The sequence below is a fragment of the Podarcis gaigeae genome (assembly GCF_964106915.1).
Source record: "Podarcis gaigeae genome assembly, chromosome: 4".
Taxonomy (NCBI): Eukaryota; Metazoa; Chordata; class Lepidosauria; order Squamata; family Lacertidae; genus Podarcis; species Podarcis gaigeae.
Window position 1 is genome coordinate 10,565,579 of NC_139677.1, and position 16,385 is coordinate 10,581,963.

The following is a 16,385-nucleotide window of genomic DNA, read 5'->3' on the forward strand; positions in this document are numbered from 1 at the left end:
AGACTCTGGTAACTCCAGTGCTGATTCTGATTTTCTATTCTGTTTGCCCATCTTTTTAGCAGTGCCAAAGTTGCAGTTCTCCAATATGCCCAGCTCTGTTCCATCTGAACTGAGAGAGGTGTTTGAAGAGCTAGGCCCATACTTAGAGATGGTGATGGGTTCAGTATGGGCCAGTGAATTGAGACTGGATCCAGAAAATATAGAGGCGTTATTGTCGGGGATGGACCTTGGTTAATATGCCACCCTGTGCAAGGCCATTTGACGCCCTCCACTCCAGCCCTCGTGGCGCCAGTTTAAGCCAGGCTTTGAGAAGGAGGTGTGAGGGCTCTAGCAGGGTCCTTCCCAACTCCTGGTAAATGCTTGTCTGGCTTCGGAAGGAGAAAGAAGGACTCTAGGATCCTGTCAAAGCCCTCACGCATCCTTCCCAAGACCTGGTGAAGCCACACTGCAACAATGAAGTCAATGAACATTCAATGAACATTGAAGCCAAACTGCCCATTCATTGTTGCAAGTTCTTGAATCCAAGAGCTGGTGAGATGATCTGTTTTGAATGGGTTTTCAGTGCCTAGTGGTGCAGCAATAGAGCCACTAGCATATTTGCAATGCTAAGCAGAGTCCGGTATTGTTTCAAATTGGATGGGGGACCACGTGTTGAGATTCCTGCACTGCAGGGGGTTGGATTGTATCTCTTGGAAGGAGCAGGTCTGTAGCTTGAGGGTATTCCTGGATCCAACATTGTCCTTGAAGGTTCAGGTGGCCTCAGGGACTAGGAGTACTTATTCCCAGCTCTCACTGGTTTGACTCATTTTAAATAGAGGTGACTTGGTGACTGTATTCAGTCTTTTGGTAATCTCCCGGTTTGATTGCTGCAGTGCGCTGTGTGTGGGACTATCCTTGAAGACTGCTCAGAAACTCCAGCTGATCAAAAATGCAGTGGCCAGATTACTAGCTGAGAGTCCATTTGGAACTCACATAACCCTTGTTCCAAAGCACTAGCACTGGGTGCCAGTTTGTTTCTGGACCACTATGTCCAAACTGCAGTTATCAAGCATCTGACTCAATGAGCTGCTGTGGTCATTCATTGGCTCTTCCCCTGAATGCATGCTTAGCTAAACTTCATTTGTTTCCACCTAAATATTTCCTATTTAATCTCCTTATACCATTCTTCATCAAGGTCCCTTGCATGATGGTCCTCTAATTAACTCGCAGATGGATGGAAGCACCCATAGCTCCTAATTGCTTATCCTGATTGCTTACACCCTTGCCTGCAGCTCCCTGCATTTCTCTACTGGACCCTGAACCTCTTTCTCATCCTACTGTTGTATCCTGATAAATGCTTTTAGGTCTTTCTCTTTTGCACAAGATATCCAGCTGTCGTAAAACCCTTGACACTGACTCCAGGTTTGGCACCTTGGCTCTTTATGATGATTATTATTTTCCAAGAGTCTCATGCTGTACCAGGGTTTGCCTTCAGCTGAGGACCAAAATAGCCATGCTTTCACTACATGAACATGCTGTTGATGTTTTACAAACAATTTCCCCTTCTCCCCCCCACCCCCCACCTTATTCAGAGGAGACAAGTGCAGGGAGTTTCTTACATAGACAGATATACAAAGCAGAACTTTCCTTGGTTAGCTTTAGAAATCAGTCCCTTCAACTCTGTAGGAGGCTTTATACATAATAATAGCTCTTGCCTGCTTTTGGCTTGTTAATCTGTAGTTGGTATGTGGGTAATGTACATAGCAACTCGCAGGGTGGTAATTTGATCTTTTGTTCTGGGAGACACACCCTAATAAGAGAGAAGGATTCTGTCAAACTTGTTTAGCTCATCTCAGCCATGTTCTAGTGAGGTGAAACAGCTCCAGAACTTTCCTGCTGTGTTACCCTCATGCAAGGGAGACGAGATGCAAGTTAGAGCCAGGTTGACTTGGGTAGAATAAAACTTGCAATCTGAGGCTTAAGCTGTCACGCAGGAAAATGACTGACCAAATGGCAAAGTACTTAATGGCAATGGTAATAGAATGAGATGTCTAAGGGAGATTAGCTCAGGCTAGAAAGTGCAGATGTATTGCTAAAGAAAATGGTGAGTTTGTTCACTGCTTATTTGTAGCAATTTTTCACAGCAAAATTGCTATCGCTTTTGCAGTATATATTTGTTAATGGATTTGTTGGTGTCATAGAGAACACAATTGAGCTTCCTTCAAATCAGTGAAAGGGTCCAGATTCCCTTCTTCCATCGGATTTTATGTTGATTTATGCCCGTCCTCCCTCTGCTGACTGTAATTACTTGAACATATCTGCCAGAGGCAGTTTCTCTCATCCCTTGCCAGTGAACAAGCCTGGCATTGGCTCTGAACCTGTGGTAATATTGCACCGTGCCTCTTTCATTAGGCTATGCTGGGCAATGTTGGCCATGCTCCCTTTGCCATGTACTTTACAAAACATCTCTGTAATGGGAACGAGTTGAAGCCTGATCCATGGGAAGTGTTGATAACAAAGCTGCATTTTATGGAGGGTACCCTGGCTGAAAATGTGTGAAATGAGCAATATTGTAGAATAGTAGTGGGAGTGAAGAACACCAAACACATCTTTTTTTCTTGCTCTGGGGAAAAGAAATGACATGGTACTGTTTTGGGTTCCCATTTCTTCATTTTCACTTCTAATTTCAAATCTGTTCTTTCTCTTGGATTCCAGGAAAATAACTGCCTAGCTTCATTAGACTGGTACAGTTCTCAAACTTTTGTCACATCTACATATGGCTGAGCAGGAAAGAAATCGTTATCTGACACATAGCCCAGAATGCATTTTTGCTGATCAATTCATCAGCACTGTGTATGCCAGGTATAGCTCAAAATGTGTCTACCTATTTATGACCTGCAACATATAAATTAAACACAGCAGCAAATCTACTTAGAATCCTTGTACCTACCTTAAAAGGTAAAGGTAAAGGACCCCTGACAGTTAAGTCCAGTCGCAAACGACTCTGGGGTTGTGGAGCTCATCTCGCTATACTAGTCAAGGGAACCGACGTTTATCCGCAGACAGCTTTCCAGGTCATGTGGCCAGCATGACTAAGCCACTTCTGGCGAAACCAGAGCAGCGCACAGTACCTATTTATCTACTTGCACTCTGACATGCTTTCGAACTGCTAGGTTGGCAGGAGCAGGGACCAAGCAACAGGAGGAGGAGGAGGAGAAGAGTTTGTATTTGATATCCCGCTTTATCACTACCCAAAGGAGTCTCAAAGCTGCTAACAATCTCCTTTCCCTTCCTCCCCCACAACAAACACTCAGTGCAGTGAGTAGGGCTGAGAGACTTCAGAGAAGTGTGACTAGCCCAAGGTCACCCAGTAGCTGCATGTGGAGGAGCGGAGACGTGAACCCGGCTCACCAGATTATGAGACTACCACTCTTAACCACTACACCACACTAGCTCTCCCCATCACGGGGATTCGAACCGCCAACCTTCCAATCTGCAAGCCCTAGGCTCAGTGGTTTAGACCACCTACCTTAGCCACTGTCAAACCTGGTTTTAAATTTTAAAAGTCTGATACCTTAAAAATAAAATGTTATTCAAGGATGCAGTGTTGTTCCTGAGTGCGCACTGACTGTGAGTGCATGGCGGGGGAAGATTGCTAGAAAATGTATTCGACATTTTAAGTGTTGTACATTGCTTCCTTCTGTTTTTTAGTCAAATATATGATATAGAGATATCCGGAAGAATCTTAAAGAGTGGGAAGCAGGAAAAAGAACAGAATTCTCACATCTAAAACCTGGGCACGAAAAGAAAAACTAGTTAGAAGCTGCTTCCAAACTGCAAAACTGCAATAAAGAAGAGAAGGTTGAAAGGCAGTCTGCCTTTTCTTACACTAAGTTGTAAAATATATGCATATAATTGGTTTTTTGAGGGGGGCAGCACTGCTAAATTCAGGACTTTTCAGAGGAAGGATGAGTTCATTTAGCCTTAAACCTCAAACTTTTTATAAACAGAGTAAGAGGCCTCAATGGCAGTGAAACTATGAATACTATTAAAATATATCCAGAAGTACTATTAAGGCTCTGCTTTTGACAGAAAATCACTGCAAACTATAATTTTTGGCTCCAAAAATCTCTTCCAAATTATATGTGGTGACTTAGCATGCTACTTCCTCCTTGCTTTATTCTACTGCTTTCTGGAAAGGGTGGAAGTATCCTACCAAAAGCCTTTAGATAGACCTGCCCTATGCACATTAAAATGTGTGTAGGACTGGCTTGCAAGAACCAAATCCCCAATACAGTAATCCAGAGGTTTTCAACCTTTTTGAGTCCACGGAAGAGGATCCCCCCAGCCTTAGTGGCCTAATGGAGAATGGCCAAACATGAGGCCAGCACCATACCTTGGGCGCTGCCAGGCCTGCATGGCAGAAAAGCTCCCCTTCAGCGCTGGGCACTCAGCTCCCAGTTAAGCCTTGCTCACAGCAAGCACAAGAAAGGCTAGTGCGTTGCCTGCCAGTCCGTTCCCAACAGCAAGGGCTGGCTGGGAGCTGAGTGCCCTCACCCACTTGCTTGCTTACTCCGAGGCCACCTCTGCTCCTGGCAACCAGCACCCCTTGGCCAGCCCCAGAAGCACCATTCATCTGCAGAGCTTGTAGCTGGGGCTGCTGCAACAAACAAGCCTTTGGGAGGCAGAGACGGAAGAGGGCATCAGAAGGAAGGGAAGAGGGACAGAGGCCAGTGTTGCCCACAGCACCCCTGACCATCATTCAATGCACCCCAGGGTGCCACGGCAATTGGGGTGAAAACCACTGCAGCAATCTGCTTCTGTTTGTACACTGTCATGAGGAAGGCAGTACATGGTTCCACTGTTTGCACCATTCTTCCTTCAGACTAGCTTTTCAGATGTCCATGTTCAACACTGGTGTTGTTCATAACTCAGCCAGCCCAAGACATACATGGAAGTAAAGACAACAACGAGGGGTGGCTTGCAGTGGACCCTGGGGAAGGCTCCAGAAGACTTGGCAAGTCACTGTCTGATCCAAATTTTCCTCATCCTGCGCTCAAGTCTCATCAGTCACCACAGTGAGATCCACATGCCCTGCCTCCCTCCCTCTCTAGAACTGCCAGAGGCCAGCACTGAAGCTTCCTGTCACTCTGTCCATCCAGCCTTTGGAGTCAGATACAGATTCTACCCTTGCCTCTCCAGAGGGGGGGGTGCTGTGCTTGATTCTTCTGCCTCTCAAGTGGTAGGAACACCTCCCCGGCCACTTAAATCTCAGAAACACCAATGGAGGTGTGAACAAGTGTTCCAGCCTCCCAGGTGACATGTGAGATTGCTTGCTAAGGAACCAAACTGCAATTCTGTGCTAAGTTTCTCTCTCTCCCTGCCCCGCTCCGGGCTTCAAGAGGAATGCAAGGGACATGTTGTCAGATCAACGTATTTCACTAAGCTTCTTGAAAGAATCAGCCTCTGAGTTTGTGTGCTTCGATTGAGGTTGCAGCAGAACAATAGGTTGCCCTTCTATAGATGTTAGAACCATTTTGCACAGTTCACACAATGAAGGGCAGAGCTGATCTTCTGTAAAAATTTCCTGCTGCAACATTTCCTCACATTAAAACTCTTGTGCAGTAAACCAGCACAGCAGGAAGAGATCGGTGCTGAAGGCTTTTCTCTCTGATATGGTAGCTCACAACACCAAGGTGTTCCTCCTCACGACCACCATGGGAAAGTGCTAAAGTGCTAGATGCCACAATTCTGCCACGTCATACTCTGTAATGTGTAGAATGCTGCTTTGCCCTAAATTCACGAGCAGCAGGAGGATGTGATAAAATGGACTGTATTGGCTGTAGGCGAGATGCTGCTTTTTGAATAATTCCTCATGTTTAGAAATTTGTTCAAGTAGACCTAGCTGCTTCCCTACCGTGCTAATGAAGTGTAATGGCAGCATGTCTGCTGTTTTCTTTCTACTGTAGAGGAATGCTCATGAGCAGTCAAAAGGCTCCTTCATATCTCTGCTTATTAAGTGGAGATACGGTTATCCAAAAATCTCCTTGTCACATGGTCAGAAAGATCACAATTGTTTCCAGGCTGACGTTGTTTCGCAGGAGAGACTCAGTCGCATACTGGATAATCTTTACGACCGCACAGTGAAAGAGAATTAAAGAACTCAGACAGAACTAATGTGCTTCCCTTTGTGCAACATGTGGGATAAAAGTGTGTTAGGTGTGTAAAGTTTGTAAAAGTAAGAAGGCAGTGAGAATGGTGGGGGGGGGGGAATGAGTTGCAGGGCATGTTTTTCCCTAAGAGAGAGTTCTCCCTCCTTTTTTAAAAAAACAAAACATATTTTTATTAATGATTTCTTGGTTTACAAAAGTATGTGCAATGTCTCTTTTTTCAAGTTACATTTTCTACAAATCAGTTTCATTTGCTGAGACATTAGTGTTACATTAGGAGGAAAAGGGGGAAAGAGGTGGAGAGGGGAATGGTGAGTGGGGGTGGTGTCGGGTGGCAATTTTTCTATTCTACTTAATGTTGTGTGGGGTTTTGTGTCAGCATCGCTTGTGCGGGTTCTCTTAACTATTCACTTGTGTTCCTTTGGTGGTGAGAGAGGTTGTGGTTGGCCTAGGGTGTGGTTGCTTGTGATTGGCTGTGGTGAACTTGGTTTTCTTGTGTCAGTGGGGTGGGTGGGTGTTTTGAATCAGGTTAGCCATGTTGATTCGTACGCTGTTGGTGGATTCTTGTCGTTGTCTTGTTGGGCTGTGTAAGGCGTCTTCTTCTATTTGTCCCCGTGTCGGTTTAAGTTTGTTGGTTAGTTTTTCTGATCAGGCTGTTTTCTCCCTCCTTTTTTCAGCACACGCTGCTCAAGGTCTTATGACACCATTGGCCAAGCCAGCTTTTCATCCTTTTACACACACAGCCCCAAACTCCCTGCTGTGATGGGGAAGGGGAATAGAATACAAAACATGGTCTTGCGTGAATGGTATTGCTTTACAGAGAACTTTCATTGACACAGAGGAATGCAATCCTTACAAGTCAGGACCTAGTTCCCAAATCTGTTTTGGTTACCTCATCAAGGAACACTCCATTTAGATATGAAAGGTACCATGTAAAACTTCTGGTAAAGCTATAGATCTTATTACACAACACATTCCTTTAGGCAGCCCAGTAATGAAATGGACTACAACCAGAAATGCAAAATCTATAATCACAGTAAGTGAGTGGTGTCTGTTACAAAATAAATAGGGTGGTTACTTTGTAATACCAACATTGAATACCAAAGCTGACTGTTTTCATATTGGTCAATTGAATTAGGCAGTTTGAATCAGTCTTCTTATAAGTTCTTCAACTTGGTGTTTAACTGTTTCTCTTTATTTAGCTTAATATGCTGAGTGACTCCTGCAGAGTTTGAAAAGCATGGCCACTAGAATTAAATTAGGACAATTACCTTTATTTGCATTAATTACACATCCTGCGGGAAAAGATATAGCACCGTTGCACTAGACCAAATTTGGGAAACTTGGCTCTCCTAGATGTTGCTGAATTGATTCTTATTATTATTCCTGGAAGCTTCAAGTTATTGTTTATTTTCCAGCAGTAACTAAATATTTAAATTACAATGTGGTGTATGTATCCCACAGCAATAGCAACCTTGGCAATGCCTCTTCATGTCACAAACCAGTGTGCATTAAGGTATGTTGGTGGCTCCACCGCTGGAACACTGTACCCAGACAGAATCTCCTAATGCAGCAATTTTGCATTGTGTTTACATTTTGCTGCTTATTAGTTCTGAGATGAAAATAGATGGCAATCAACTCAAATGATAACTTTTATTAGCCACTGTTTTCTAGGGTCTAGATAACCTCTTAAAGTCTTACAAGGGTACCATTGACAGGATATAACTTCTAGTTTCTCTGATCCTATTAATTTTAATTGATCTTTATATATGTGGATGTGTATTGCACACCACTTAGAAACCACAAATTTAAGTGATGTATAAATTATTCTAAATAAATAAAAATGATTACTTAGCAAGTAGCAGCAAGGACCCCTGTGTTATATCCTGTTCACCAGACAAGGTATAACTGGATGGACATATTGGCTGCCCATGTCCTAAGTATGATCCTTATCTGCTTTTAGTTCTCCGGTAGTCTTTGGGTGAATTCTATATGTTACCGGTTAGTAATGCCTGGTTAATGTGAGTGTTTCACTCCACATAAATATTTAAATCCTTAATCTTTTTTGCCACACGGAAAAAGACGTCAACAAGACTAACCTAGAACTACAATATGGATATCACAAAGATAATTGAGAATCTACTTCAGTAAACTTTGACAGTAGCAAGCAAGTAATTACACAGGAATTTCAGAAATGTTGTTTAAATAATTAGTTCTTTATGCACTGTGAAAGCAAAGCAGGCTCATACTTGGGTGTAGGCACTGGAGTAAAGGAAGTCGAATGCTCTGAAACTGATAGCCTCGTTTCTTCTGGAATGTGATTTGTCAAATGAGGTGCATGCGACGCACACTGGATTTCTTTTTCTTTTTCTTTAATTGATGTGGATTAAAGAAATGCACCACACCTCTGGATTAACCAGTTGGTGAATGGTGTGTGTGATCGAAGTATGAATCATAATGCTTTAAAAGCTAACGATTTTTCACCACAGTGATATGATATATTAATGGCTTAAGGGGACGAGTAGTAAAAGAGATCTTGGCTTTTAAACAGCAGTCATACAACAGTTGCCAAATGCCATTTTTAAAGCAGTCTTTTTCTTTATTATGAGCCAGAACAGTAGAGTGGGCAGGGTTGTATTTAGCTTGGGGAGAACTGAACAATGCTATCTTTGCTGAGTGTTCATTTAAATATAATGTCATGCTGGCTACCAAAGCGATATGAGCAGGAAATCCACAGCTACTAGACATCTCTAATGTCAAAAACATATCAAAGGCAGGTAAGAGGCTCTTATCAAACCTTTTTATGAATAGCAATGTCCTATCTAATACATGATATCATTACCAAGGCTGTAGGGCAAAGGTAGCAGACACAGGGATGTGGGGATTAGTTAACATAGTTTGTGTCAACTTGGCCAGTGGAGAATGCTGTGCATTGCCTGCTGGGAAAAACCTCTGTTCTGTAATTCCTTCTGTATGCAGTTTCTAGTGAGATTAGACATTGTGATGCAAAGTATGCGCTGATCTCAGTATGCAGAATGAGCTATTTAATGATGCCCAGCATGTTTCAGCTTGATGAGGTATTCCTCTAGGAATTTAAAAAAAGAGAGTACAACCTACTCTTTCTTCAGTATATTGAGATTGATTCTCTCTTTTTTTGGTCTATTCCAGTTGATGCATCCCATTTTTTGTGTGTGTGTTGAAAGTACAAGTTGTCAGCTAATTGCATTTCTTAAATGTTGTACTTACTAAAGTACCTTAGAAATAAAACTGTTAGCCACCAGTGATATTTATTTATTAAGGACATTTTTATTTTTATGTTTTTCAAAAATTATATTGATTTTCCAAAGAATTTTTTAAACAAACAAACAAACAAACAAACAAACAAACAAACAAACATCTCAACCATATTTAAACCAAACTTAATAACATTGTTAAGTGACTTTCTCGTATCCCCCTTGTTGAACTTCAGTGTATATCATTTTAACGGTTTTCCAAAACCACTATTCTTATAAAGTTAATTACTTAACATCATTATATTTTCCTTTCCAAATCAGTATTAAACATATTAATTCATCTCATTACCTAGTTATGTCCTAAGCCTGTTATTTGCAAGCTTTTCCAATCAATTTAACTTAGCATATTTAACTAAATAGTCTTTAATTTTCATCCATTCTTCCTGATAGTCCTCCTCCTTCTGGTCACGGACTCTTCCAGTCAGGTCGGCTAGCTCCGAAAAGTCCATCATCTTCATGTGCCAGTCTTCCACTGTTGATACTTCTTGTGTTTTCCAATTCTTAACTAATAAAATTTGAGCAGCAGTTGTGTCATACAAAAATAATTTAACATCTTTCTTGGGCAATTCCAAACCTGTTATTCCAAGAAGAAAGGCCTCTGGTTTCTATACTAGTAGTATAAATATACTAATTGTATATTTCAACATTTTTTTCAGTTCATTATAAATCTTCTCCCAGGAGTCTTTCACCTTGGGGCAGGTCCACCACATGTGATAAAAAGTACCTTCTTTATCTTTACATTTCCAACATAAGTTATCACTGTTATGGTAAATCTTTGCTAATTTTACAGAAGTCAAATACCATCTATACATCATTTTCATTATATTTTCCTTTAACACTGTACATGCAGTGAACTTGACCCCTTTCTTCCACAGTCTTTCCCAGTCTTCAAACATTATGTTATATCCCACATCTCTTGCCCAATCTACCATCACTGATTTAACTTGTTCATCCTTTGTATGCCACTCCAACAATAAATTATACATTTTAGACAAATTTTTAACTTTAGAATCCAACAACTCTGTTTCCAACTTAGATTTTTCTGAGGCAAAACCATTTTTCTTATCTAATTTGTACAGTTCATTAATCTGATGATATTGTAGCCAATATTAAGGACATTTTTAAACCTCGCTTCATCAATTAATCCCAGAGTGGACTAAAACAGCAATAAAAGCAACAACTCTAACAGCATATGAGCAGGCCATGATGGGAGGGGTATAAATAAATTATTATTATTATTATTATTATTATTATTATTATTATTATTATTATTACAAATAAAATACATAATAAACATTCCAGCATACCAATTGCAGCAGCAGACTGATGTTCCACAAATCTCTGGGCAAACAGATTTTAACCTGGCATGCCAGGCTTACTTCCAGGGAGAAGGTAGGTCATAGCTGGGGTGCTACCACCAAGAAGGCCTTATCTTGTGTCATCACCCTAGTGCTGGAACAATGAAAAAGCCTCCCCTTGATCTAAACACCCAGGCAGGCTGCCAAGGTGAAGTGGAATTTCACATACCTGGTCCCTCAAGAGATTTCAGAGGGCTTTATAAGACAGTCATCTTAAATTTACCCTGGAAATGATTAGGTCATCCAGTGAGGACCTTTCAGGATCAGTGTTCAGGATCCTTGATGTCTGTCTCCATTATCTTGCTTTGGCATACTGTACTAACTGTAATTTCCAGATTGTCTTTAAAGGCAGCCCCATGTAGAGGGCAATATCCAAATGATCAAATAATACAGGCACTAGTATAACTGTTTAAAAAGATGAATGGCATTAGAAAAGAATGGTTCAGAAGAATGGTAATTTATGAAGGGGGTGGGAAGACATTTGAGGGTTTAGCAGCTATTTGTTTTTCTGGCTTGAATGTCGTTATGAATGCATTACTTATATGCTAAGGCATAGCAGCCTAGCAGTTCCTGCCAACCTAGCAGTTCGAAAGCACGTCAAAGTGCAAGTAGATAAATAGGTACCACTCCGGCGGGAAGGTAAAGGGCATTTCTGTGCGCTGCTCTGGTTTCGCCAGAAGCGGCTTAGTCATGCTGGCCACATGACCCGGAAAAACTGTCTACGGACAAAATGCCGGCTCCCTCGACTAGTAAAGCGAGAGGAGTGCCGCAACCCTAGAGTCATTCATGGCTGGACTTAACAGTCACGGGTCCCTTTACCCTTTAACCCTGTATGTTTAATGAAAGTTGAATGAATTGCAATGGGAACCTGCAGATTATGAAGCTGGGGTGTGTGCCCTGTCCCTGATTCTAATAAAATAAAAGTGCAAATAGAGACACAGTATGGTAGACATAGTTTTGAACAAATTTTCAGGCCCTTGAGGTAAAACACCTTAAGAATGCAGCAAATTTGTTATTGGGGCCATTTCCCTGATAGAATGTCTCCTGTGCCCTCATTAAAAGATAGCACAGTCTTGCATTCATAACATGAACAATCATTAGGGATACAGATAGTCAACTCAAAACATGTGGTTGCCCCTGGCATTACTACAAACCTACAAAAATCAGTGTGAGGTTGGGGTAAATGTCTCTTCCTAGGTGAACTAGGGAAGGGTAGAGATCATACTTGCAGCTCCTGTGTGTTTCTGAGGCCTACTGAGCACAACAGCGTGGATCCTATTCTGCCCCTTCTCTATGTCCAAACTTGGGAGGGAGATTGGAACTTGTCACACTCACCAGGATTAGGGGCGGGGGGAGGTTTTTCACCATGCTGAGTAAAAATTGCAGACTTGAGAAATGACATCCTATGTATACATCTAAAAAGGCTTCATTTTCTTGTTTCCCATTTTCTGAAAAGACAGCTTATGATATGTTTTCTTTCTAGGCAGCTACTGGGAAAAGTTTTGGAAAGAACGACTTCCGTGCTGCTTTGGAAAATGGAGTCCTCCTGTGTGAGTAAGTATTTTTGACAAGAAAAGGCTAGCATTTATCTGTAAAGCTTTTTAAAACTGTTGATCATCTATTGATGAGTGCAACAGCAGAAGCAGTTCTGCTCTTCTCAGGTTTACAAGACTTCTTAGTATTTTGCTTTGTCTTCCAGGATGCCTTGTGCACCCCATGGCTGAAATGCAAAATATTTAATTGAAAGTGAAAATATAATTCTGTGCGCTCTTGGGTGTTTTATTTGATGCATTTTGTCTTCTAAACTTTGTTTGATGCATATAAAACTAAACATTAACCACCTTCAACAGAGGCAATTTTGGCATAAATCTACCCATTTCTATTATCCCCATGCATAATGTGACACAGTCCTCCTCTTCAGCCAAGTGATGCCAAAAAAATCTGCAGAGAAGGTGGGTTGCATTAACACCAATTCTGAGGATCGTTTAGTTCAGAGGTTGGGAACCTGTGGCCATCCAGATGTTGATGGACTGCAGCTCCCAGAATCCCTGGCCATGGGTCATATTGGCTGGGGCTGATGGGCATCCAACAACATCTGGAAGGTGTGGTTGTGTTTTTCAATATGTATCACATGATATATATCACATGCAGCATGTATCATGTGTTTCCCCATACGTCCATACTTCCCCGATTCCCACATAAGTTGTGACTTGGTAAGAGAAAGAAATACACATGAGCATTTGTTTGTATTTTTTCTCAAAATATGCATTTTAAATATATATATTTTTAAAAACTGAGAATTGTTTTGGAACATTTGGGAAGTGTGTTCGTCAGTGGAGAACCCCAAGTTCTTACCTGTACCTTACCTGGGAGGTGTGAATCAGGGCAGTTTCTGAAGAGAAGGAGCTTTCTCTTCCTGGCTTCTCTTACATATTATCTAGCAAAAGGATGCCCAAAAAGTGTCAGTATTTGAGAGTGTTTTGGTACCATTCTCCCAGTGCCCCAACCTTTTTAAACATCAGCATGTTGCTTCTCCCTCTCTTCCTCTGCCACATGTTTAATAAGTAGTTGTGGTTTTTCGAAATGTTTAAAACTCCTACCAGATACCCTTTCCAAATATATATTTTCCTAGTGCTTTTGTCATATTTGGCAATAGAAATGTGAAAATATCTGGCATTTGGCAGATGGGACTGCCCCCGTTTTTGAAGCTTCCCTTCATTCATACTAATGAGCACCCACTTGCAATCGAGAGAGATCTTGGAGGATAGCCTTTAGAAATGAAATTCTTTCTGAGAATGCAAAGCTGCACTGCTGCAACTTGTTTAATTCTATGGTTAGGGTTTATAGATCATTCACATTATGTTCTCCCCTCCACTTATTCTCAAGTATTTGTGAGCAAACTGAGAAAAAATGCTTTTACCTGTTGGCATGCTGTTGTATATAAATGGAAGACCTTCAATTATGGCAATCTAGGCTACCAGGCTTGTGGGAGACTGAGCTGTTACTGTTTCTGAAGTTTTATTTTGCTTCAGATACTGTATTTATAGGCAATTTTCCAACTTTGTCATAATGAATCTTCCTAAATTAAGACCTTTGGAGTCCATGCCTCATTCTTGGTGGGGCTAGTTCATCCATATAGCTCACCACCTGACAACCATCACATCAAGTGATGACATGCATGTGTGATTTATCTTAACGCCTTTCAGTAGAGTTAGTCCACAAAACCTTGGCAAGTAAGCAGTTGTGAGCTACTTGCCTGTGTGAACCACTCTGTTAGGACTGTCAAAACTGGAGGCAGGATATTGATTGAGTTCTGCCTTGTTAAAAATCTGCTTTGGGGAGACTTGGGTGCTGCCTGTCCACATAACACTGTGTAACTGTATCTGCTGCCAGCTGGACTAAGCCCAGCATTCAATTCAGCTCCAGTTTTGTATGCTGAACTGGTCAGTGCTCTAGTTGGACCTGCTTTTTAAGTGTATGAGGAATCTCCTGGTTGTGTAAATTGACCATGATGCATATGCTACATATGTCTTTGTCCCAAGTCACATTTGTTTGTTCTTCTCTGTAGTAATGATGGGGGTGATGACTAATACTCATAGCTGTCAACTTGCAGATTTGAAAATAAGGGACCAGCAGCCTTGAAAATAAGGGACCTGCAGCCTCACCTGTTCCAGGCACTCCAGTCTTCCTGTCCTCCTGTAGTCTGGTCAAACCCATGCTGGTAGCTTCAAGAACACTGTCCAACCAATTTTGTAACCAGAGGTTCAACTGAATAGAATCTGAATCACATGCACCACAAGGCCTATGCAGCCTCAACTTAAGATGGCTCCCTGGCCTGGCTTTGCACTGCAAAGTTTGCAGCAGCACGTGCAACAAAATGGCGTCCAGCATTCAAAAACCCTCTCAGCTTGCATTAACTAGCCACACACAAGGCATGCAAGCTCCACCCCCCAGTCGTTCTTAGACTTCTTATTGGGGGAGCAACACAGCCAAGCAACACAGTTAAAGCCTCCCTCCTCCCTGGCCGGCAGGGAGGGAGGGAGGGAGAGGAGCTACTTCCTTTGAAATTTAAGGGACATCATTTAAGGGACATCCATCAATAAGGGACAGCAGCAGGACATGGTGCTGGAATAAGGGACTGTCCCTTCAAATAAGGGACACTTGACAGCTATGCTAATACTCCCCCCCCCCTTCTTTGTAGCAAAGTGTAGTCTTATCTTACATGGGTGGTGTTTACTTTTGTTCTGTCTGGGTAAGGGAACTGGTCCTTGCTTGGTCTGTACAACTTTTCTAAATGAGGAGCACAAGAGTTCCCCAGAAGCTTATTAGAGGCTATTCCCAATGAATTGGAATTCATGAATTCCCAAAATTGAAAATGGTGCATAAGCCTCTCTAAAAGACAACCCTGTCCGTCCCTTTCACTAGTCTCTTCTTACAACGTGATGGTTGCATTCTCTGTGCAGTTGAAGCTGTGGTGAGGCCAGAAAAAGGTCTGGCCAGCAGTTCTTGTGAACCATGAGCTCTAAGACACTCCCAAATTCTCGCAATGCACAGGTGGGATTCCTTGGCAGGTAAGTCCAAGGATTCCCCGAAGGTAGAAAGTTGGAAATAACTTTTTTTAAAAAAAGTAAAGGTACCCCTGACCATCAGGTCCAGTCGTGACCTGATGGTGACCTAGGGTTGCGCGCTCATCTCGCTCTATAGGCCGGGAGCTGGCGTTTGTCCGCAGACAGCTTCCGGGTCACGTGGCCAGCGTGACTAAGCCGCATCTGGCGAGCCAGAGCAGCACACGGAAACGCCGTTTACCTTCCTGCCGGGTAGCGGTCCCTATTTATCTACTTGCACTTTGATGTGCTTTTGAACTGCTAGGTTGACAGGAGCTGGGACTGAACAACGGGAGCTCACCCCGTCGCGGGGATTCGAACCGCCGACCTACCGATCGGCAAGTCCTAGGCTCTGTGGTTTTACCCACAGCGCCACCCGCACAATACAAAACAGAAATAAATATTGTCTATGTATGCAACTTCATGGTACAAACATTTTTGTGTAATTTTGTGTAATTACATTCTACTTTTTTGGCACTTATTTTCCCATGCTTAAAGATTTTTGTTTCTTTGTTTTACATTTCCCAGTCTTTTGATACTTACGTGTACACATGCATAAGTTATATTTTTTATCAGTAGAAAAGCTGAGGCAAAGGCAGTTGTCATCTGTTTAATTGATTCGTGTAATTTAAATGAGAGAAGCAGTACTTTGTAATTTTAATGCTTATGTTTAGCCCTAGAGTAAAATTGCATTATAAAACCTGGTAACTCTCATTCTTTTCTAGTCTAATTAACAAGATCAAACCTGGCATCATTAGAAAGATTAATCGTCTGTCAACACCAATAGCTGGGCTGGTAAGTCATAAAGTATATTTTTGTATTGTCAGTTTTGCTTTCTGGATTCTGTTTATTCGAATTAGCATTGGCAAATTGGATTTTTAGAGGTGATATTAATATAAGGTTTGGGTGCAGTACTCCCATCATTGTGTGCCCTCCCATCAGCCCCAGTATGGCAGGAGGTCAGGGATGATGGGAATTGTA

The 16,385-nt window shown here is 42.0% G+C and overlaps 2 protein-coding genes across 36 annotated transcripts in view; one reads left to right on the plus strand and one right to left on the minus strand.

Annotated features, from left to right (window-relative positions):
- Positions 1–16,385, minus strand: part of LOC310844094 (mediator of RNA polymerase II transcription subunit 22-like) — a 304,807-nt gene that overhangs the window by 79,510 nt on the left and 208,912 nt on the right. The gene's annotated exons all lie outside the window — the stretch shown is intronic.
- Positions 1–16,385, plus strand: part of LMO7 (LIM domain 7) — a 148,623-nt gene that overhangs the window by 38,288 nt on the left and 93,950 nt on the right. For all 35 annotated transcript variants that reach the window (XM_083737727.1, XM_083737729.1, XM_083737733.1 and 32 more), the window contains exons 3-4: positions 12,284–12,354; positions 16,130–16,199. In XM_083737727.1, the coding sequence (XP_083593853.1) occupies positions 12,284–12,354; positions 16,130–16,199 (141 nt within the window). The remainder of the gene's footprint in view (positions 1–12,283; positions 12,355–16,129; positions 16,200–16,385) is intronic.